At 42.7% G+C, this 25,437-nt stretch overlaps 1 protein-coding gene across 1 annotated transcript; it reads left to right on the forward strand.

Moving 5' to 3' along the window:
* The first annotated feature begins 7,405 nt into the window (after nucleotides 1–7,405).
* LOC138851596 (skin secretory protein xP2-like) lies at nucleotides 7,406–12,473 on the forward strand. Its single transcript, XM_070080855.1, has 4 exons — nucleotides 7,406–7,552; nucleotides 10,491–10,615; nucleotides 10,803–11,632; nucleotides 12,049–12,473. The coding sequence occupies exons 1-3, from the start codon at nucleotides 7,492–7,494 to the stop codon at nucleotides 11,595–11,597; spliced, it is 981 nt and encodes a 326-aa protein (XP_069936956.1). The 5' UTR covers nucleotides 7,406–7,491; the 3' UTR covers nucleotides 11,598–11,632; nucleotides 12,049–12,473.
* The last annotated feature ends 12,964 nt before the right edge of the window (nucleotides 12,474–25,437 follow it).

A 25,437-nucleotide genomic window follows, 5' to 3' on the forward strand; every position in this document is an offset into this window, starting at 1 on the left:
TGGTGCATCCAACAAGATAAGCAGACTCTTGGATGTCACTACTGCCCGGCTCCGGCTGGGTTACAAATATCTTTGGCAGGTTAAATCACCACCACCAGATGTAGACCAAACGAAATGTAAACTTTGCCAGATGGACTATTGTCACACCCTGCGTCATTATGTACTGGAGTGTGATAAAATTAATGAATTTAGAAACAACTCACTCAGAAATGTTCAAGAAATGGCAAAGTATTTTATCCACAGTGGTATATTGCAGACCATTCTGGAGAAATACCCTGACTTTGCTAGCTGTAAATAATGCATTACCGTGTGTGTGTGGGGGGGGGGGGGGTGCGCGTGTGTGTACTCACCTATTTGTACTCACCTATTTGTGGTTGCAGGGGTCGAGTCCTAGCTCCTCGCCCCGCCTCTTCACCGGTTGCTACTAGGCCCTCTCTCTCCCCGCTCCATGAGCTTTATCAAACCTCGTCTTAAAACTGTGTATGGTTCCTGCCTCCACTACGTCATTTTCTAGGCTATTCCACTGCCTTACAACTCTATGACTGAAGAAATACTTCCTACTATCTCTCTGACTCATTTGTGTCTTCAACTTCCAATTGTGGCCTCTTGTTTCTGTGTCCCCTCCCTGGAACATCCTGTCTTTGTCCACCTTGTCTATTCCAGGCAGTATTTTATATGTCGTTATCATGTCTCCCCTGACCCTCCTGTCCTCCAGTGTCGTCAGGCCGATTTCCCTTAATCTTTCTTCATAGGACATTCCCCTTAGCTCTGGAACTAACCTTGTCGCAAACCTTTGTACTTTCTCTAGTTTCTTGACGTGCTTTATCATGTGTGTGTGTGTGTGTGTGTGTGTGTGTGTGTGTGTGTGTGTGTGTGTGTGTGTGTGTGTGTGTGTGTGTGTGTGTGTGTGTGTGTGTGTGTGCGTGTGTGGGTGTGTGTGCGTGTGTGGGTGTGTGTGTGTGGGTGTGTGTGAGGGTGTGTGTGTGGGTGTTGGTGTGTGTGTGTGTGTGTGTGTGTGTGTGTGTGTGTGTGTGGGTGGGTGTGCGTCCTTGTGTGTATGCATATATTTGTACGCTCGTGTGCACATGTCCGTGCGTGCGCCCTGGTGTGTGTGTATGTGTGTACTCACCTATTTGTACTCACCTATTTGTGGTTGCAGGGGTCGAGTCTTAGCTCCTGGCCCCGCCTCTTCACCGGTTGCTACTGGGCCCTCTCTCTCCCCGCTCCATGAGCTTTATCAAACCTCGTCTTAAAACTGTGTATGGTTCCTGCCTCCACTACGTCATTTTCTAGGCTATTCCACTGCCTTACAACTCTATGACTGAAGAAATACTTCCTACTATCTCTCTGACTCATTTGTGTCTTCAACTTCCAATTGTGGCCTCTTGTTTCTGTGTCCCCTCCCTGGAACATCCTGTCTTTGTCCACCTTGTCTATTCCAGGCAGTATTTTATATGTCGTTATCATGTCTCCCCTGACCCTCCTGTCCTCCAGTGTCGTCAGGCCGATTTCCCTTAATCTTTCTTCATAGGACATTTCCCTTAGCTCTGGAACTAACCTTGTCGCAAACCTTTGTACTTTCTCTAGTTTCTTGACGTGCTTTATCAAGTGCGGGTTCCAAACAGGTGCTGCATACTCCAGTATGGGCCTGACATACACGGTGTACAGTGTCTTGAATGATTCCTTACTAAGGTATCGGAATGCTGTTCTCAGGTTTGCCAGGCGCCCATATGCTGCAGCAGTTATCTGATTGATGTGTGCTTCCGGAGACATGCTCGGTGTTATACTCACTCCAAGATCTTTCTCCTTGAGTGAGGTTTTCAGTCTTTGGCCACCTAGCCTATACTCTGTCTGTGGTCTTCTGTGCCCTTTCCCTATCTTCATGACTTTGCATTTGGCAGGATTAAATTCGAGAAGCCATTTGCTGGACCAGGTGTCCAGTCTGTCCAGGTCTCTTTGAAGTCCTGCCTGGTCCTCATCAGATTTAATTCTCCTCATTAACTTCACATCATCTGCAAACAGTGACACTTCTGAGTCTAACCCTTCCGTCATGTCGTTCACATATACCAAAAATAGCACTGGTCCTAGGACCGACCCCTGTGGGACCCCGCTCGTCACAGGTGCCCACTGTGATACATCATTACGTACCATGACTCGTTGTTGCCTCCCTGTCAGGTATTCTCTGATCCATTGCAGTGCCCTTCCTGTTATATGCGCCTGATGCTCTAGCTTCTGCACTAATCTCTTGTGAGGAACTGTGTCAAAGGCCTTCTTGCAGTCCAAGAAGATGCAATCAACCCACCCCTCTCTCTCGTGTCTTACTTCTGTTATTTTATCATAAAACTCCAGAAGGTTTGTGACACAGGATTTGCCTTCCGTGAATCCGTGCTGGTTGGCATTTATACTCTTGTTCCGTTCCAGGTGCTCCACCACTCTCCTCCTGATAATCTTCTCCATAATTTTGCATACTATACACGTCAATGACACAGGTCTATAGTTTAGTGCCTCTTTTCTGTCTCCTTTTTTAAAAATGGGAACTACATTTGCCGTCTTCCATACCTCAGGTAGTTGCCCAGTTTCCAGGGACGTGTTGAAGATTGTGGTAAGTGGCATGCACAACATATCTGCTCCCTCTCTAAGGACCCACGGGGAGATGTTGTCCGGTCCCATTGCCTTTGAGGTATCGATGTCCCTTAGCAATTTCTTCACCTCCTCCTCATCTGTATGTATGTCGTCCAACACTTGTTGGTGTATTCCTTGCTGGTGTCCCCATCTGGTCTGTCCCCCCAGAGTCCTTCCTGTCTCTACTGTAAATACTTCCTTAAATCTCGTGTTGAGCTCCTCACATACCTCTTGATCGTTTCTTGTGAGTTCTCCACCTTCTTTCCTCAGCCTTATCACCTGGTCCTTGACTGTTGTCTTCCTCCTAATGTGGCTATACAGCAGTTTCGGGTCAGATTTGACTTTCGATGCTATGTCGTTTTCATACTGTCGCTGGGCCTCCCTCCTTATCTGTGCATACTCGTTTCTGGCTCTTCTACTAATCTTGTTTTCCTGGGTCCTATGCCTCCTGTACCTTTTCCATTCTCTGTTGCACTTAGTTTTTGCCTCCCTACACCTTCGGGTAAACCAAGGACTCGTTTTGGTCTTCCTATTATTTCTGTTTCCCTTGGGAACAAAACTTTCCTCTGCCTCCTTGCACTTTGTTGCCACATATTCCATCATCTCGTTTACTGATTTTCCTACCATTTCTCTGTCCCACTGAACCTCCTGCAGGAAGTTTCTCATACCTGTGTAGTCCCCCCTTTTATAGTTTGGCCTGTCCCCTTCAGTTCCTGTTACCTTCTCCACTTGTAACTCTACTATATAGTCAAAACTCAGAACCACGTGATCGCTAGCTCCAAGGGGCCTCTCGTAAGTGTTGTCCTCAACGTCTGAACTGCTCAGGGTGAACACAAGATCCAGTCTTGCTGGCTCATTGTGTGCGCGCGCGCTAGTGTGGGTGTATGAATCACTTAATATTTGTATTTATAACTCATTACAATTGTGACCAGGTGTGGACGTATCAGTGGTTCATTACTTTGTAATTTGTGATGAATGGTTTGAAAAACCGACAAGTTGAAGATTGAGACACTTATGCAGCATATGGGAATCTTTAATCAGGAGACGTTTCGCCACACAGATGGTACCACTATGACCCCGCCTCCGCCTGCTTCATCTCACCTCACTACAGTATATAAGCCACGTCTACGGCCCTATGCTGTACATTTTACAAGATTGATGGACTGAACACATCGACTCCAGGCTGAGGGACTGATTACCTCATACTCCTCCTCTCCTTACGCCTTCCTCTTTGTATTGGATTGATGAAGCCACTGTGTGGCGAAACGTTTCCTGAATAAAGATTCCCATATGCTGCATAAGTGTCTCAATCTTCAACTTTGTAATTTGCTCATGACTGTAACCATGTATAGGAGTGAAGCTGATTCATCACCTCTGTAACTTGCCATGATTGTGACCAGATCTACCTGGAGTTCATTACCTTTGTAACTAGTTCAGCTATCATAACTTTGGGGTCCAGTCACTGGACCCATTATGTACCTTTGTAATCTTTTGACTACCGCCCACAGGATGGGTATGGGGTGCATAATAAAGATATTAAACTAAAGTGTGTGTGTGTGTGTGTGTGTGTGTGTGTGTGTGTGTGTGTGTGTGTGTGTGTGTGTGTGTGTGTGTGTGTGTGTGTGTGTGTGTGGTGTGTGTGTGACTCAACAATCAATATTTGCACCAATAACTCATTACAGTTGTGACCGGGTGTGGAAGTGTGAATTGCTCATTACACTATAATTTGTTCATGATTGTAGCCAAGTATAAACGTAAGTAACCATTCTTACAGTATTCATTACCTTTGTAACTTGTGAGCTCATTACCTTTGTACCTAGTTCAGCTATCAAAACTTTGGGGGCCCAGTCCCTGGACCCGTTACGTACCTCTGTAATCTGTAAATACCTTTGTAACTTGACATGATTGTGACCAGACCTACCTGGAGTTCATTACCTTTGTAAATTGTGAGTTCATTACCTTTGTAAATTGTGAGTTCATTACCTTTGTAAATTGTGAGTTCATTACCTCTGTAACTTGCTCAGCTATCAAAACTTTGGAGTCCAGTCCCTGGACCAATTATGTACCTCTGTAATCTTTTGACTACCGCCCACAGGATGGGTATGGGGTGCATAATAAACATATTAAACTAAACTAAGGCATTTTGAATATGCCGTCCAGTTTACATCTCAAAATGACATAAAACACGAATATATGTCGGAGAGGGTAGAGGGAAGGGCTACCAACCTCGTACCATCACTCACAAACAAGACTTTTGGAGAAAAATTCGAAGCATTCAACATTATTTTTTCTCCTAGGACAAGGAGAGCACTAGGATCAATCCTCGGCAAGGATTGAAATGTTGGGCATGTTTCCTTACACCTGCTGCCCCTGTTCACCTGGTACGCAGTCAGTAGGTACCTGGTTGTTAGTTGACTGGTGTGGGTGGCATCCTGGGGGACAAGAGTGAAGGATCATAATGGTAATCAGACAGATAGTCCTCGATGATGCACTGACTTTCATGGGTCATCCTGGGTGACTAATACTCCTCCTTATATTTTAGCAAGGTATACTGAATTAATCAAGTTATGTGCTATTTATAACAGGCAAAGTCAGGGTATTTTTCCAGAATGGTTGCTAACATGTCACTGTGGATAAAATACTTTGACAATTCTTGAACATTTCTGAGTGAATTGTCTCTGAATTCACTAATTTTATCGCATTCCAGCGCATAATGATGCAAAGTGGCGTGACAACTGACCTGCCAAAGTCAATTTGTCAGACTATTTGGAGTTATCCTATGTAATTTACACCGAAGACACGACTAATGTCATCTCCCACCCAAATCTTGCCACCCTCAACACCATTGTTACCGAGGAGCTACTCCAAATATCTACTTGGATGACAGCCAATAAACTTACACTTAACACTGACAAACCCTTCTATCTTTGTAATACTCATTTGTGCTAAATTGCTATCTGTTTACAATAATGTTTTTACCACTGAATATATCATTGCTTAGTTAATCTTAAGTTAATTTTAAGCCTGCCCATAATGCTCTGCATACAAGGGGCTTTGGCATGCTGCACTGTAATAACTGCATTCCTTTGTACTTCACTGTATCATGTTCAAATTAATAAATAAATAAATAAATAAATAAATTATGTTTAGTAGCAGAGCAGGTGTCGCACAACTTAATATTAAGAGTGACAACACTCTAATTGCCAGACATAATGAGGGCAAATTCCTAGGCTTGCACCTCGACAACAACCTGAATTTCAGCACCCATATCCAACACATAACAAAAAAGTCTCCAAAACGGTTGGGATCCTCTCCAAGATACGATACTATGTGCCGCAATCTGCCCTTCTCACACTATACCATTCACTCATTTATCCCTACCTCACCTATGCTATTTGTGCTTGAGGATCAACTGCAGCAACACACCTTAAGCCAATAATAACCCAACAAAAAGCCGCAGTAAGAATAATCACACAATCCCATCCCTGGCAACACCCCCCTTCCCTTCCCCCCACTCTTCATAGATCTAAACTTACTCCCTGTTCAGAACATCCACACTTACTACTGTGCAATCTACATCTACAGGACCTTAATTCCAATATTAACCCTGACCTAAAACGCTTTCTTGATAGTTGTGACAGAACCCACAGGCATAACACCAGACACAAACATCTCTATGACATTCCCTGTGTCCGACTAAACCTTTACAAAAACTCGATGTACGTCAAAGGGCCTAAACTCTGGAACACCCTACTTGAAAACTCTAGAACTGCAGACACATTCATCACTTTCAAAACTACCGTTAGAAAACATCTTATCTCCCTGATACACCCCGTCAACTAACTACATAAAAACCACCTGGTGGTTCACACTTACACTCACACAATTGACTATAAGCACAGAAATACGAATCTTAAAATAATGAATCCTAACTAGTCATAAGTTTGCCTGCGATACTCCAATATAGACACTATGTATTGTACCAAAACAAAAGCATTCACATTGGTAAATTTACAAACTGTAATGTAGTTACTTAACCTTAATACCAACTTACTCCATAATCTGTAATAATTTAGAGTTATGAATTAACCTGTCTGCCTGAAATGCCTAGTCATGCTGGGTGTGATAGTGGCCCCCTCTGTAATTAGTATTTTATAATATGTAAACCACACAATAACCTAAAATATGTAAACCCCGTATTGTAATCTTTATAGAGAATAAACTTGATTTGATTTGATTTTATTTGATTTAAAGAAACTGGTTATTTTGTTCGACGCTGTGTTAGTTTAGTTAGTTTAATATGTTTATTATGCACACCATACCCATGGTATGGGTGGTAGTTACAATAATACAGAGGTACATAATGGGTCCAGGAACTGGACCCCAAAGTTATGATAGCTGAACAAGGTACAAAGGTAATGAACTCCAGGTAGATCTGGTCACAATCCTGACAAGTTACAAAGGTATTTACAGATTACCGAGGTGCGCTGTGTGTGAGAAATATTGTAAACATGACTGACCTTCAGTTCCCTTCCCTAACTATAATGTTAAGCATTTCTAGTTGTAAAATTATCCTGGCACATAAAGTGGAAAGATAAAGGCTTCACAGTATTTCCACAAGTATTTGTAATGATACACAGTTCCAAATGATTCATACACAGTTGTGCTGAATACCCTCACACATGGGCACTGTTATACATCTTAACAAAATATTAGTCATTGTTCATTACTTCATGCCCCTCAAGGTGGTTCCTTAATACTTGTGTACGGCTCTGAATACTGCATCAAATGGAGCATATATAAGGGCCTGGCTGGAATGATCTCGGTCCACTTGTTTTACAGTCAACAACAGTAGAAGAACTCCCAAATATGAAGAGCTTCTTGCTTCTCGCTCTTACAGTTCTGGCTGCAGCAGCCAACGCTGCCCCGGGTAAGTGGCTATCATACTCTTTTTGTCCACTTGTAGGTACCATCACGGAGTCAGTTAGCCAGTTTAATATCTTTATGTACAGGCTTAACTTACCCTCTGTTAAAGGAATGAGTTGTGGGTATTAACTAGGTTCTTAGGAGCGGGTCAGTAGGTGCTGGTAGGTAATCGGAGTCCCATGGGCATTAAATTGCTGAAAGTTTCAAAATCCAACACTTAAGATTATGTATTGACTTGTATGATTGTGACTAGACCTACCTGGAGTTCATTACCTTTGTAAATTGTGAGTTCATTACCTTTGTAAATTGTGAATTCATTACCTCTGTAACTTGCTCAGCTATCAAAACTTTGAGGCCCAGTCCCTGGACCCATTATGTACCTCTGTAATCTTTTGACTACCGTCCACAGGATGGGTATGGGGTGCATAATAAACATATTAAACTAACTATTGACTTGTATTGACATGTTTACTGAAGTCGAAGGTCCTTAATGTGGATGATATGATTATTTCATCCAGGTGAAGGTTTCACACTGGTGCTGATACCCGGAGTATACCTGGAGATGATTTCGGGGGTCAACGCCCCCGCTGCTCGGTCTGAGACCAGGCCTCGTGGTGAATCAGGGTCTGATCAACCAGGTTGTTATATTATTTTGGCAACACTTATGCAGACTTGCATTGATAACTTTGGTTTAATCTTCATTATGCACCACATACCCACGGTGTGGGTGGTAGTCAAAAAGATTACAAAGGTATATAATGGGTCCAGGGACTGAGTCGTAAAGTTTTGATAGCTGAACAAGATACAAAGGTAATGAACCATTAACACGTCTACACCTGATAACAATTACAATGAGTTATTAATAAAAATATTAGCTTTATTTACAGTGATCCAAGTCAGAGTATTTTTCCAGAATAGTTTGTATTATACCACTGTACATAAAACACTTTGATCAGTCTTGTACATTTCTGAATAAGTTGTCTGTGAATTCATAAATTTTATCGCATTCCAGCATGGACATACGTAAGATTTTAAATGTTATATTTAACTTTAGTAACAAAATCAATTTGCATATTAGTGTTATTTTGTTCATTGAGAGGACATAAATTCGTACGGGGTCATACTGCGCCTGGGTAATGATAGAAATGAGGTGGACTGGTGGCTAAAGTTCTCGCTTCACATGGCAAGGGTCAGGGTTCGATTCCCTGAGAAGGGGTGGAAACATACCTGGAGATATCTGGAGAGGGCTCCGGGGGTCAACGCCCTCGCGGCCTCATGGTAGATCAGGGCCTGATCAACCAGGCTGTTGCTGTTGGCCACACGGAACCCGACGTACGAACCACAGCCCGGCTAGTCAGGTACTGACTTTAGGTGCCAGTCCAGTGCCTTCTTGAAGACTGCCAGGGGTCTATTGGTAATCCCCCTTATGTATGCTGGGAGGCAGTTGAACAGCCTTGGGGCCCCTGACACTTATTGTATGGTCTCTTAACGTGCTAGTGACACCCCTGCTTTTCATAGGGGGGATGGTGCATCGTCTGCCGAGTCTTTTGATTTCGTAGTGAGTGATTTTCGTGTGCAAGTTCGGTACTAGTCCCTCTAGGATTTTCCAAGTGTATATAATCATGTATCTCTCCCGCCTGCGTTCCAGGGAATACAGGTTCAGGAACTTCAAGCGCTCCCAGTAATTGAGGTGTTTTATCTCCGTTATGCGCGCCGTGAAGGTTCTCTGTACATTTTCTAGGTCAGCAATTTCACCTGCCTTGAAAGGTGCTGTTAGTGTGCAGCAATATTCCAGCCTAGATAGAACAAGTGACCTGAAGAGTGTCATCATGGGCTTAACATCCCTGATTTTGAAGGTTCTCATTATCCATCCTGTCATTTTTCTAGCAGATGCGATTGATACAATGTTATGGTCCTTGAAGGTGATATCCTCTGACATGATCACTCCCAGGTCTTTTACTTTAGTTTTTCTCTCTATTGTGTAGTTGGAATTTATTTTATATTCCAATGAAGTTTTAATTTCCTCACATTTTCCATATCGTAGTAATTGAAATTTCTCGTCATTGAACTTCATATTGTTTTCTGTGACCCATTTAAAGATTTGGTTGATGTCCGCCTGGAGCCTTGCAGTGTCTTCAATGGAGGACACTGACATGCAAATTCGGGTGTCATCTGCAAAGGAAGACACGGTGCTGTGGCTGACATCCTTGTCTATGTCGGATATGAGGATGAGAAACAAGATGGGGGCGAGTACTGGGCCTTGTGGAACAGAGCTTTTCACCGTAGCCGCCTCAGACTTTACTCTGTTGACTACTACTCCTTGTGTTCTATTTGTTAGGAAATTATAGATCCATCTACCAATTGGACGTGTTTCCTTACACTGGTTGTCCATGTTCACCCATCAGTAAAACGGGTACCTGGGTGTTAGTCGACTGCTATGGATCGCATCCTGGGGACAAAATTGACCTAATTTGCTCGAAATGCTCTACATAACAAGCGGCAGTCTGTATAGCAGTATGTCACTGATGTCAGCTATCGATTGTACATCTTGTAAATGTACTTGTATAAATAGATATATTAATATTATTATTATTATAACGTGTGCAGTTTCAAATCTTCCGTTAAGGAGCCCTTCACCAACTTCAGGGTTTTCTCCCTTGTAATGTTCAGTTTGTGGAGAACGAGAAGTTATCTAAAAATCAGGATGTAAAGGTATCTAAATGAATCTTCACAGCTGCCCAGAGCAGTCTAATGATGAGATTAATGCTCCTGGCGGGCGAAACGTCTCTCACCAAAGATAACCGGGTCTTGCACGTGAGTTTTAACCATAAATTTCTAGGTATTATATACCACTGATTTAAAGAAATGTATTGCTTTGTATTAAAATGCTCTTTTCATACATCTTTTTCCACCTTGTTTTACTCTTATTTTTGTTTACACAGCTGCCCAGTCTGGTTCTCTCTTCGAGACGACCACCACTACCATCAGTCCTTTGAGTTTTGGCAGCCAATCAGTGCCACTAAGTCACTCCATCCAGACCCGTAATGCAAAACCAGCTGCATCACCAGTGAGTAGCATTACCTGTGTTGATTGTATGTGTGCTGTTGGGAGATGTTACCTGTGGTCACGTCGCTATTGTGGCCACAGTTAGAAATATAAAAATTAAAATAAAATAAAAGTTAAATAGAACTAAACAAAATGGGAAGCCGAAAAAATGCTTAAATGTGAAAATCCGCTTTCCTTTTCCTTTGCAGTCTGATGATTCCGCAGAAGATAGCGACGAAGACGGCAAGACTGAAGCGCCTGCCACCACCACTGCTCCCATTGATGCAAACAAACCTGCTGCCTCTCCCACTGATGCAAACAAGCCTGCTGCCTCCCCCACTGATGCAAATAAACCTGCTGCCTCCCCCACTGATGCAAACAAACCTGCTGCCTCCCCTACTGATGCAAACAAACCTGCTACCTCCCCCACTGATGCAAACAAACCTGCTGCATCTCAGACCGATGGAACAAAGCCAGTTGTCTCTCCCATCCAAGGAAACGCTCCCTTAGCCTCTCCCATCCAAGGAAGCGTACCCTTAGCCTCTCCCATCCAAAGAAGCGTACCCTTAGCCTCTCCCATCCAAGAAAGCGTACCCTTAGCCTCTCCCATCCAAGGAAGCATACCCTTAGCCTCTCCCATCCAAGGAAGCGCACCCTTAGCCACTCCCATCCATGAAAACCCGCCCTTAGCCTCTCCCATCCATGAAAACGCACCTTTAGCCTCTCCCATCCATGAAAACCCGCCCTTAGCCTCTCCCATCCATGAAAACGCACCTTTAGCCTCTCCCATCCAAGGAAACGTGCCCTTAGCCTTTCCCATCCAAGGAAACGCGCCCTTAGCTTCTCCCATTCAAGGAAACGTGCGCTTAGCCTTTCCCATCCAAGGAAACGCGCCCTTAGCTTCTCCCGTCCAAGGAAACGCGCCCTTAGCTTCTCCCGTCCAAGGAAGCGCACCCTTAGCCTCTCCCATCCAAGGAAACGCACCATTAGCCTCTCCAATCTAAGGAAAAGCGCCTGTGCACCCTCCAGCTCCGGCAACGTAAGTACTGTAGTTGAAGTAGCTGTCACAGAGCCTTGGTAATGAGAGAACAGTAGTTGTAAAAGACAACCTCCAACTCTGAGGGAACTGCTCTAAATGTTCCCTTGTCCCAGTTTAGGCTAAAATGTTTTGCAACATAATCTCACTAGGCTCTGGCGTCTTGTGTTAATATTACTCAATTTGGGCTGTTTGTATATTAATATTATACATCGTGGGCTGTGTTTATACCAGCATTACTCATTGCGGGCTCTGGTTATAAATGTGTCACAAAACGGAAGTTCAAAATTACAATTTCTAGGGTTTATGTAATCCCACACACTTATTAATAGCTTAATATTAAGGCCAATAAGATCATTTAAAACACTACAAGGTCTAAGATTTTCAGTTTTTCATTTTGGTTTTATTCTTTATTTTAGACTGGCTTCAACTCACGACCTGTGATGCAAGTAGCCACAAGTTCCACCACTGTCAAGACGACTATCAACTAAATTAGTGGTTCATTCCCACTAACCACTAGGACGACCCTCCAGCTATCATCCTCTGGTGGTACACCATCACTACCTCCCTCAAGAACACCTCTAATTTACAAATCAAAACCTGTGAATCAGAACTATGCTAATGTCGTCTTGTTCGAGTATTCTAGACAGCATCCAGGCTAGATCCCTCAGACTTGTAACAGCCTATATCTTTGTCACCAGTCTGCTGTTGCCTTGCTCTGCCATCTTCCATGGTTAGTGTGTTTTAGCAATGGCTTCTTCAGTCCAATGCAGAGAAAGTGGAATTAGGACTGAAGAAGCCACTGGCTGGCGAAACGTTTCCAGAATAAAGATTCCCAAAAGTTGCTCAAGTGTCTTATTTATCAACTTGTCGGTTAGCTATCAAAACTTTGGGGCTCAGTCCCTGGACCCATTATGACTACCGCCCACAGGATGGGTATGGGGTGTATAATAAACATTAAACTAACTTGTCGGTTATATAAACCGTTCATTCACACAGTAATTGTTACCTTTATAGTAACAATCACTCATTATATGGTTTCGAGCCATCTCTGTCACTCCAAAACACAAAGTTGGCTCCAGTATCTTGACTCACAGCTGGAGCCGCTTCTGTTACTGTCAACACTCGTCTGTTTAACTTTACACACTGATAAACACACAACTCTGTCATCAGTACCTGCACCACTGATGCTTGGAATTTCGTTCACTAGAGATCCAATGCTCCTTTAACAGTCAACTACAGAGGTTAAGCAGAATCAAGTCTCGTATAGATACGATGCATGATCTGTCCCATGGGAGTTATGATCGAACAATTAATGGCGAAATTGCTCTTTTTTTTCATTGGTGTACTTCAAATCGCTTGTTCTCTCTAAGCTGGAATATTGCTGTACACTAACTGCCCCTTTCAAGGCAGGCAAAATTGCTCACCTGTAGAATGTACAGAGAACTTTCACGACACATATAAGTACAATAAAGCACCTAAATTACTGGGAACGGTTAAGCCACTTGAATTGTATTCCCTGGAATGTAGGCGAGAAAGATACATGATAATAGACTTGGAAAATCCTGGAGCAGTGATTCTCAACCAGGGGTAAAATTACCCCTTAGGGGTAAAAATTACATGGCAAGGGGTAAATATTTGTGAGCTGTTTTTGTGCAAAACGTGAATAATTTATTTTCTTCTGACTTTCTTGTTTTTCTGTCCCTTTATGATGGCGATAATTTTTTTGTATGGAAGTAAGGGGGTAAATGGAGAAATACATCAAGCCGAGGGGGTTAATGATGGAGGAAACGTTGAGAATCCCTGTCCTAAAGGGATTAATACCAAGCCTACACAAAAATCACTCCCATTGAAAGTAAAACTCTCGGCAGGAGATGCAACATTCCCCCATTGAAAAGTAGGGTCGCCAAGAGTACACTGAAAGACAACACAGTAAGTTTACCTGGAGTGAGGGGCCCAAGACTGTTCAACTGCCTCGCAGCATACATAAGGGGGATTACCAATAGACCCCTGACTGTCTTCAAGAAGGTGCTGGTCAGACACCTAAAGCCAGTACCTGATCAGCCAGGCTGTGGTTCGTATGTCGGTTTATGTGCAGCCAGCAGTACACCACGAGGCCTGGTCTAGAACTGGGCCGTGGGGGCGTTGACCCCCGAAACTCTCTCCAGGTTAAAACCAATCAAATATTTTACTGTCCTTAAGTAGCAATGTTCTTACACACTGTTACAACCCAGGCACAATAAGGCCTGTTATCCTGGGTGTGAAGGGGAACAAGGAGCAGAACAAACACACCTGAATGACTTTGAAATATATTTTCCTTCACCAAGAGCAATGTGGATATTTACACATATGTACACTATATAAAGTTGGAAATGTATGTGTACAACACAGTTAAGGCGAGGCCAAGACACAGCCTGGAGACAGAATAGGCAACCGTGCTCAACCAGCTCTAGTATGGAAATGACAAGGGTAGACGGATGGGTGGTGCCCACAACACCTCTACGATTGCCAGACCCACCTTCTCATTGGCTGAACCTGGGTACTGATTGAACGATGGGGCCCCATCGTTCAACCCTAGTACTGGTTCACTGGTTGGGGAGATAGCCTTTCAATGAGGGTGTGTACATGCGCCGAATAAAGGTTACATACTTTCTGCATGCTACACACACACACACACACACACACACACACACACACACACACACACACACACACAGAGAGCAGTCGTAGAGCCAGAAATGAATATGTACAGATAAGGAGGACGGTCCAACGACAATATGAAAATGACATAGCAGTGATAGCCAAATCTGATCCTAAGCAGTTGTACAGCCACATCAGGAGGAAAACAACAGTCAACGACCAGGTAATCAGGCTGAGGAAGTAAGGAAGAAGGGAAGATCTCAAGAAACGACCGAGAAGTATGTGAGGAGCTCAACATGAGATTCAAAGAAGTGTTCACAGAGGAGACAGAAGGGACCCCAGAAAGATGGGCAGGTGGGGTACACCATCAAGTGTTGGACACAATACATACAACCGAGGAAGAAGTGAATAGGCTGCTAAGTGAGCTAGATACCTCAGAGGCGATGTGGCTGGATAATATCTCTCCATGGGTCCTGAGAGAGGGAGCAGAGGCACTATGTGTATTACTAACAACAGTCTTCAACACATCTGTCAAAACAGGGCAATTACCAGAATTATGGACGCTTAGCTGAAGTTAAGCGATGTTTCCCCATACACCCGGGCACCAAGCTCGTTTTGAAAGTTATTTCATCGAATCCTGCCACATGCAGTGAGTTTGTAAATAATTCGCCTGTTTGCGAATTGTTAAGCATTTCAAATCTCTTTCGTTGTCCACTGCATGTGGCAGGATTCGATGAAATAACTTTCAAAACGAGCTTGGTGCCCGGGGGTATGGTGCCCGGGGGTATGGTACCCGGGGGTATGGGGAAACCACTTAGCTTCGGCTAAGCACCCATACTTATCGAGGGTCTAGCTCCGTGGTAAAGTACTGTGGACTCTGATACAGAGTTAGCAGGTTCGAGTCCTGCTGTGGACGTAGAGACAATGTTTATATATATATATATATATATATATATATATATATATATATATATATATATATATATATATATATATATATATATATATATATATATATATACATACATACATACATACATACATACATACATACATATATATCAACTAGCCGGCGGATCGAACCTATGTTCTTTTAGACGACGTCATGGTGAGCGAAAATTGTGAAAATTCCATGACGCTCTAAACCACGGGACCATACAATCCTAAAGAATCACGCACCCAGCAGAGCTAGGCGTTGTATTGTGATCCGAGGACATACGATGGTGTGGGTGCCTGAGAGCTAATTTCATTCTACTCCCTATTTGTTGTACTAGCCTCCATAAGCAGTATATATCGTATTGTAACTACGTAGGAGTGGTATTGACTCAATAACAACACTGCAACCAGCCGGGGCATCAAACTGATGTTGTTTTAGCCCACCTCATGGTGCCCTCGAATCATGGTACAACATCTAGCTCTGCTGGGTGTGTGATTCTTTAGGTTCGTATGGTCCCGTGGGTTACAGTTAGTTTAATATGTTTATTATGCACCCCATACCCATCCTGTGGGCGGTAGTCAAAAGATTACAGAGGTACATAATTGGTCCAGGGACTGGGCCTCAAAGTTTTGATAGCTGAGCAAGTTACAGAGGTAATGAATTCACAATTTACAAAGGTAATGAACTCACAATTTACAAAGGTAATGAACTCCAGGTAGGTCTAGTCACAATCATGACAAGTTACAAAGGTATTTACAGATTACAGAGGTACACAATGGGTCCAGGGACCGGGCTCCTGGGTTACAGCATCGTGGAATTTTTGCTCACCACAAGACGGGCTAAAACAACTCCCTTGCAGTGCTCCCCTTTCTCTGTATTTGACTGGCTCCTCCTCCTTAATTCCCCACTACTACTACCACTACTACTACCACCACTACCACTACTACTACCACTACTACTACTACTTCTACTAATACTTCCACCACTACCTCTTCCTTCCTATATATACCCGTCCTGCTCCACTTCTCGTTAGTGTGACTTTGTAAATGGTCCAAGTTGGACCGAAACGTCGTCGTAAGCTTCTGTCTTCTATGTGCGGGTTATTTGAGTAATGTTCCAGTCACGGTATTGTGCCTCTTTTTGTTATATGTATGTATGTATATATATATATATATATATATATATATATATATATATATATATATATATATATATATATATATATATATATATATATATATATATATTTATTATTATTATTTTATCACACTGGCCGATTCCCACCAAGGCAGGGTGGCCCGAAAAAGAAAAAACTTTCACCATCATTCACTCCATCACTGTCTTGCCAGAAGGGTGCTTTACACTACAGTTTTTAAACTGCAACATTAACACCCCTCCTTCAGAGTGCAGGCACTGTACTTCCCATCTCCAGGACTCAAGTCCGGCCTGCCGGTTTCCCTGAATCCCTTCATAAATGTTACTTTGCTCACACTCCAACAGCACGTCAAGTATTAAAAACCATTTGTCTCCATTCACTCCTATCAAACACGCTCACGCATGCCTGCTGGAAGTCCAAGCCCCTCGCACACAAAACCTCCTTTACCCCCTCCCTCCAACCCTTCCTAGGCCGACCCCTACCCCGCCTTCCTTCCACTACAGACTGATACACTCTTGAAGTCATTCTGTTTCGCTCCATTCTCTCTACATGTCCGAACCACCTCAACAACCCTTCCTCAGCCCTCTGGACAACAGTTTTGGTACTCCCGCACCTCCTCCTAACTTCCAAACTACGAATTCTCTGCATTATATTCACACCACACATTGCCCTCAGACATGACATCTCCACTGCCTCCAGCCTTCTCCTCGCTGCAACATTCATCACCCACGCTTCACACCCATATAAGAGTGTTGGTAAAACTATACTCTCATACATTCCCCTCTTTGCCTCCAAGGACGAAGTTCTTTGTCTCCACAGACTCCTAAGTGCACCACTCACTCTTTTTCCCTCATCAATTCTATGATTCACCTCATCTTTCATAGACCCATCCGCTGACACGTCCACTCCCAAATATCTGAATACGTTCACCTCCTCCATACTCTCTCCCTCCAATCTGATATTCAATCTTTCATCACCTAATCTTTTTGTTATCCTCATAACCTTACTCTTTCCTGTATTCACCTTTAATTTTCTTCTTTTGCACACCCTACCAAATTCATCCACCAATCTCTGCAGCTTCTCTTCAGAATCTCCCAAGAGCACAGTGTCATCAGCAAAGAGCAGCTGTGACAACTCCCACTTTGTGTGTGATTCTTTATCTTTTAACTCCACGCCTCTTGCCAAGACCCTCGCATTTACTTCTCTTACAACCCCATCTATAAATATATTAAACAACCACGGTGACATCACACATCCTTGTCTAAGGCCTACTTTTACTGGGAAAAAATTTCCCTCTTTCCTACATACTCTAACTTGAGCCTCACTATCCTCGTAAAAACTCTTCACTGCTTTCAGTAACCTACCTCCTACACCATACACTTGCAACATCTGCCACATTGCCCCCCTATCCACCCTGTCATACGCCTTTTCCAAATCCATAAATGCCACAAAGACCTCTTTAGCCTTATCTAAATACTGTTCACTTATATGTTTCACTGTAAACACCTGGTCCACACACCCCCTACCTTCCCTAAAGCCTCCTTGTTCATCTGCTATCCTATTCTCCGTCTTACTCTTAATTCTTTCAATTATAACTCTACCATACACTTTACCAGGTACACTCAACAGACTTATCCCCCTATAATTTTTGCACTCTCTTTTATCCCCTTTGCCTTTATACAAAGGAACTATGCATGCTCTCTGCCAATCCCTAGGTACCTTACCCTCTTCCATACATTTATTAAATAATTGCACCAACCACTCCAAAACTATATCCCCACCTGCTTTTAACATTTCTATCTTTATCCCATCAATCCCGGCTGCCTTACCCCCTTTCATTTTACCTACTGCCTCACGAACTTCCCCCACACTCACAACTGGCTCTTCCTCACTCCTACAAGATGTTATTCCTCCTTGCCCTATACACGAAATCACAGCTTCCCTATCTTCATCAACATTTAACAATTCCTCAAAATATTCCCTCCATCTTCCCAATACCTCTAACTCTCCATTTAATAACTCTCCTCTCCTATTTTTAACTGACAAATCCATTTGTTCTCTAGGCTTCCTTAACTTGTTAATCTCACTCCAAAACTTTTTCTTATTTTCAACAAAATTTGTTGATAACATCTCACCCACTCTCTCATTTGCTCTCTTTTTACATTGCTTCACCACTCTCTTAACCTCTCTCTTTTTTTCCATATACTCTTCCCTCCTTGCATCACTTCTACTTTGTAAAAACTTCTCATATGCTAACTTTTTCTCCCTTACTACTCTCTTTACATCATCATTCCACCAATCGCTCCTCTTCCCTCCTGCACCCACTTTCCTGTAACCACAAACTTCTGCTGAACACTCTAACACTACATTTTTAAACCTACCCCATACCTCTTCGACCCCATTGCCTATGCTCTCATTAGCCCATCTATCCTCCAATAGCTGTTTATATCTTACCCTAACTGCCTCCTCTTTTAGTTTATAAACCTTCACCTCTCTCTTCCCTGATGCTTCTATTCTCCTTGTATCCCATCTACCTTTTACTCTCAGTGTAGCTACAACTAGAAAGTGATCTGATATATCTGTGGCCCCTCTATAAACATGTACATCCTGAAGTCTACTCAACAGTCTTTTATCTACCAATACATAATCCAACAAACTACTGTCATTTCGCCCTACATCATATCGTGTATACTTATTTATCCTCTTTTTCTTAAAATATGTATTACCTATAACTAAACCCCTTTCTATACAAAGTTCAATCAAAGGGCTCCCATTATCATTTACACCTGGCACCCCAAACTTACCTACCACACCCTCTCTAAAAGTTTCTCCTACTTTAGCATTCAGGTCCCCTACCACAATTACTCTCTCACTTGGTTCAAAGGCTCCTATACATTCACTTAACATCTCCCAAAATCTCTCTCTCTCCTCTGCATTCCTCTCTTCTCCAGGTGCATACACGCTTATTATGACCCACTTCTCGCATCCAACCTTTACTTTAATCCACATAATTCTTGAATTTACACTTTCATATTCTCTTTTCTCCTTCCATAACTGATCATTTAACATTACTGCTACCCCTTCCTTTGCTCTAACTCTCTCAGATACTCCAGATTTAATCCCATTTATTTCCCCCCACTGAAACTCTCCTACCCCCTTCAGCTTTGTTTCGCTTAGAGCCAGGACATCCAACTTCTTTTCATTCATAACATCAGCAATCATCTGTTTCTTGTCATCCGCACTACATCCACGCACATTTAAGCATCCCAGTTTTATAAAGTTTTTCTTCTTCTCTTTTTTAGTAAATGTATACAGGAGAAGGGGTTACTAGCCCATTGCTCCCGGCATTTTAGTCGCCTCATACGACACGCATGGCTTACGGAGGAAAGATTCTTTTCCACTTCCCCATGGACAATAGAAGAAATAAAAAAGAACAAGAGCTATTTAGAAAAAGGAGAAAAACCTAGATGTATGTATATATATATGCATGTGCGTGTCTGTGAAGTGTGACCAAAGTGTAAGTAGGAGTAGCAAGATATCCCTGTTATCTAGCGTGTTTATGAGACAGAAAAAGAAACCAGCAATCCTACCATCATGTAAAACAGTTACAGGTTTTTGTTTCACAGTCATCTGGCAGGACGGTAGTACTTCCCTGGGTGGTTGCTGTCTACCACCATATATATATATATATATATATATATATATATATATATATATATATATATATATATATATATATATATATATATATATATATATATATACATATATATATATATATATATACACACACACACATACGTGACTTTATGACTTACTTCCATTGCATTTCTCACAATACACAACTATCAGCTGCCTAAGTATATAAGATACGAGAAAAATTAGTCATTATTATATTAAAGTAAAAATAGAAAGTTTGTAAACCAAATGCATGAGATTAAATTACAATAAAAATAAATAAAAGTACAGAACTGAGAAAATCAAATATGTGAAAATAAATCACGAGATATAAAAGGAAAAATGTCAGTTGAATGTAACAGTTACAAGATTAACTGAACAGGAAATGATGTTCGTCCCTTTAAGATGCTTTATTCAATTAGTACTTTGTTAGCTATCTTCCTAATTTATTTAATGCTAAAGATGTCCTTGACATGAAGGTATTTCAGACCTGGCCACATTCTGTAGGTGCTACAAAATTGTGTTCACTTGCCTCAGTGCCGTATTGGCTTTGGTTCCTAACCTTGAGACAATCTGCAACAAGATATTCTGGACGCTGTGTGTGAGAAATATTGTAAACATGACTGACCTTCAGTTCCCTTCCCTATCTATAATGTTAAGCATTTCTAGTTGTAAAACTATCTTGGCACATAAAGTGGAAAGATAAAGGCTTCACAGTATTTCCACAAGTATTTGTAATGATACACAGTGATGTATAACCCGCCATAGAATTGCAGGAGGTCAAGAGAGCAGTATGAAGAGAGCAACAGAACAATGTTTATAAATTCAAGTCTCTTCTCAAAGATCACTTACTCACCCAAAACCAAATAAATACTGAATAACTGAACCTTATAAATTGTATATCTTAAATGTTTCTCACAATTATATCACATAAATGTTAAACCTAAAACCGAATCTAACTTTATTATTTTTTAAATACACTACCTAACAGAATCCTTCATATGACTGAATGCAACCATATGACCTGTCTTTGTAATACTCACTTGTGATTTATAGTAATCTGTTTACATTAATGTTTTATCACTGATTTCATCATTGCTTAGTTAATCTTAAGTTAATTTTAAGCCAGCCCGTAATGCTATGCATAGTATAAGTGGCTTTGGCATGCTGCTCTTATCTGTATTTTTTTGTACCTCTGTATGTGTGCTCAAATTGGAAATAAATAAATAAAATAAATGGTGGACACACTAGCTGAGGTGGCCAGAAGAGCTCACTCGATTATAGCAAAGTTACTGGTTATGGGCGATTTCAACCACAGAGAGACTGGGAAAACCTGGAGCCACATGGGAGTCCAGAAACATGGAGAGCCAAGATGATGGATGTGGTACTGGAAAACCTCATACACTAACATGTTAGGGACACTACCAGACAGAGAGAGTGGGGAAGATGAACCAGCAAGACTGGACCTCATGTTCACCCTGAGTAGCTCAGACATTGAGGACATCACATATGAAAGGCCCTTTGGAACTAGTGATCACGTGGTTCTGAGCTTTGAATGCATAGTAGAGTTACAAGTGGATGAGGTAACAGGAATAGAAAGGGAAAAGCCAAACTATAAAAGGGGGGACTACAAAGGCATGAGGAACTTCCTGCAGGAGGCTCAGTGGGAAAGAGAACTGGTAGGAAAGTCAGTAAATGAAATGATGGACTTCGTAACAACAAAATGCAAGGTGGCAGAGGATAGGTTTGTTCCCATGGGCAACTGAAATAATGGGAAGACCAGAATGAGCCCTTGATTTACCCAAAGGTGTAGCGAGGCAAAAACTAAGTGCACTAGAGAATATAAAAAAAGTACAAAAGTCAAAGGACCCAGGAAAATAGAGAGACTAGTCGAAGAGCCAGAAACAAGTATGCACTGACAAGAAGTGAGGCCCACCGACAGTACGAAAACAACATGGCATCGAAAGTCAAGTCTGACCTGAAACTGTTTTATAGCGACACCAGAAGGAAGACAGCAGTCAAGGACCAGCTAATCAGGCTGAAGAAAGACGATGGGGAGCTCACAAGAAACGATCAAGAAGTATGTGAGATATACCAACAAGTGTTGGTTGAAATACACACAACTGAGGAAGAGGTGAAGCAGCTGCTATGTGAACTTAATAACTCAAAGGCAGTGGGACCAGACATCTCTCCATGGGTCCTTAGAGAGGGAGCAGAGATGCTGTGTGTGCCACTAATCACAATTTTCAACACATCCCATGAAAGTGGGCAAGTGCCTGACGTATGGAAGACGGCAAATGGAGTCCTTATCTTTAAAAAGGGAAACAGAAACGAAGCACTAAACTATAGACCAGTGTCACTGACGTGTATAGCATGCAAAGTCATGGAGAAGATTATCAGGGGAGTGGTGGAGCACCTGGAACAAAACAAGATTATAAACGACAGCCAACATGGATTCATGGAAAGCAAATCCTGTGTCACAAACCTACTTGAGTTTTCTGACAAGGTAACAGAAGAAAGACATGAAAGAGACGGGTGGGTTGATTGCATTTTCTTGGATTGCAAGAAGGTCTTTGACGCAGTTTCTCACAAGAGATTAGCCTGGAGTTTACCTGGAGAGAGTTCCGGGGGTCAACGCCCCCGCGGCCCGGTCTGAGACCAGGCCTCCTGGTGGATCAGAGCCTGATCAACCAGGCTGTTGCTGCTGGCTGCACGCAAACCAACATACGAGCCACAGCCCGGCTGATCCGGAACTGACTTTAGGTGCTTGTCCAGTGCCAGCTTGAAGACTGCCAGGGGTCTGTTGGTAATCCCCCTTATGTGTGCTGGGAGGCAGTTGAACAGTCTCGGGCCCCTGACACTTATTGTATGGTCTCTTAACGTGCTAGTGACACCCCTGCTTTTCATTGGGGGGATGGTGCATCGTCTGCCAAGTCTTTTGCTTTCGTAGTGGGTGATTTTCGTGTGCAAGTTCGGTACTAGTCCCTCTAGGATTTTCCAGGTGTATATAATCATGTATCTCTCCCTCCTGCGTTCCAGGGAATACAGGTTTAGGAACCTCAAGCGCTCCCAATAATTGAGGTGTTTTATCTCCGTTATCCGCGCCGTGAAAGTTCTCTGTACATTTTCTAGGTCGGCAATTTCACCTGCCTTGAAAGGTGCTGTTAGTGTGCAGCAATATTCCAGCCTAGATAGAACAAGTGACCTGAAGAGTGTCATCATGGGCTTGGCCTCCCTAGTTTTGAAGGTTCTCATTATCCATCCTGTCATTTTTCTAGCAGATGCGATTGATACAATGTTATGGTCCTTGAAGGTGAGATCCTCCGACATGATCACTCCCAGGTCTTTGACGTTGGTGTTTCGCTCTATTTTGTGGCCAGAATTTGTTTTGTACTCTGATGAAGATTTAATTTCCTCATGTTTACCATATCTGAGTAATTGAAATTTCTCATCGTTGAACTTCATATTGTTTTCTGCAGCCCACTGAAAGATTTGGTTGATGTCTGCCTGGAGCTTTGCAGTGTCTGCAATGGAAGACACTGTCATGCAGATTCGGGTGTCATCTGCAAAGGAAGACACGGTGCTGTGGCTGACATCCTTGTCTATGTCGGATATAAGGATGAGGAACAAGATGGGAGCGAGTACTGTGCCTTGTGGAACAGAGCTTTTCACCGTAGCTGCCTCGGACTTTACTCTGTTGACGACTACTCTCTGTGTTCTGTTAGTGAGGAAATTATAGATCCATCGACCGACTTTTCCTGTTATTCCTTTAGCACGCATTTTGTGCGCTATTACGCCATGGTCACACTTGTCGAAGGCTTTTGCAAAGTCTGTATATATTACATCTGCATTCTTTTTGTCTTCTAGTGCATTTAGGACCTTGTCGTAGTGGTCCAATAGTTGAGACAGACAGGAGCGACCTGTTCTAAACCCATGTTGCCCTGGGTTGTGTAACTGATGGGTTTCTAGATGCGTGGTGATCTTGCTTCTTAGGACCCTTTCAAAGATTTTTATGATATGGGATGTTAGTGCTATTGGTCTGTAGTTCTTTGCTGTTGCTTTACTGCCCCCTTTGTGGAGTGGGGCTATGTCTGTTGTTTTTAGTAACTGTGGGACGACCCCCGTGTCCATGCTCCCTCTCCATAGGATGGAAAAGGCTCGTGATAGGGGCTTCTTGCAGTTCTTGATGAACACAGAGTTCCATGAGTCTGGCCCTGGGGCAGAGTGCATGGGCATGTCATTTATCGCCTGTTCGAAGTCATTTGGCGTCAGGATAACATCGGATAGGCTTGTGTTAATCAAATTTTGTGGCTCTCTCATAAAAAATTCATTTTGATCTTCGACTCTCAGTCTGGTTAGCGGCTTGCTAAAAACTGAGTCATATTGGGACTTGAGTAGCTCACTCATTTCCTTGTTGTCATCTGTGTAGGACCCATCTTGTTTAAGTAGGGGCCCAATACTGGACGTTGTTCTCGATTTTGATTTGGCATAGGAGAAGAAATACTTTGGGTTTCTTTCGATTTCATTTATGGCTTTTAGTTCTTCCCGCGATTCCTGACTCCTAAAGGATTCTTTTAGCTTAAGTTCGATGCTTGCTATTTCTCTGACCAGTGTCTCCCTACGCATTTCAGATATATTGACCTCTTTTAGCCGCTCTGTTATTCTTTTCCGTCGCCTGTAAAGGGAGCGCCTGTCTCTTTCTGTTTTACATCTACTCCTCCTTTTTCTTAGAGGAATAAGCCTTGTGCATACATCGAGTGCTACCGAGTTAATCTGTTCTAGGCATAAGTTGGGGTCTGTGTTGCTTAGTATATCTTCCCAGCTTATATCGGTTAGGACTTGGTTTACTTGGTCCCACTTTATGTTTTTGTTATTGAAGTTGAATTTGGTGAATGCTCCCTCGTGACTAATCTCCTTATGTCGGTCTGGGGCTCCGCGCATACATGACTGAACCTCAATTATGTTGTGATCTGCAGAAGCTAGAGGATCAGGGGCATATAACAGGAAGGGCACTGCAATGGATCAGAGAATACCTGACAGGGAGGCAACAGCGAGTCATGGTACGTGATGAGGTATCACAGTGGGCGCCGGTGACCAGCGGGGTCCCACAGGGGTCAGTCCCAGAAACCAATGCTATTTTTGGTATATGTGAATGACATGACGGAACGGATAGACTCAGAAGTGTCCCTGTTTGCAGATGATGTGAAGTTAATGAGGAGAATTAGATCAGATGAGTATCAGGCAGGACTACAAAGACACCTCGACAGGCTGGATGCATGGTCCAGCAACTGGCTCCTGGAATTTAATCCCGCCATATGCAAAGTCATGAAGATCGGGGAAGGGCAAAGAAGACCGCAGACACAGTATAGGCTACGTGGCCAAACACTACAAACCTCA

Source organism: Cherax quadricarinatus, unplaced genomic scaffold (assembly GCF_038502225.1).
Source record: "Cherax quadricarinatus isolate ZL_2023a unplaced genomic scaffold, ASM3850222v1 Contig1114, whole genome shotgun sequence".
Taxonomy (NCBI): domain Eukaryota; kingdom Metazoa; phylum Arthropoda; class Malacostraca; order Decapoda; family Parastacidae; genus Cherax; species Cherax quadricarinatus.

Bases quoted from the DNA above. Each gene is read 5' to 3' on its own strand.
- LOC138851596 (XM_070080855.1), top strand. From the start codon at position 7,492: ATGAAGAGCTTCTTGCTTCTCGCTCTTACAGTTCTGGCTGCAGCAGCC. The intron at 7,553-10,490 runs GTAAGTGGCTAT...TTGTTTACACAG, and splicing joins AGCAGCCAACGCTGCCCCGG to CTGCCCAGTCTGGTTCTCTC. The intron at 10,616-10,802 runs GTGAGTAGCATT...TTTCCTTTGCAG, and splicing joins CAAAACCAGCTGCATCACCA to TCTGATGATTCCGCAGAAGA.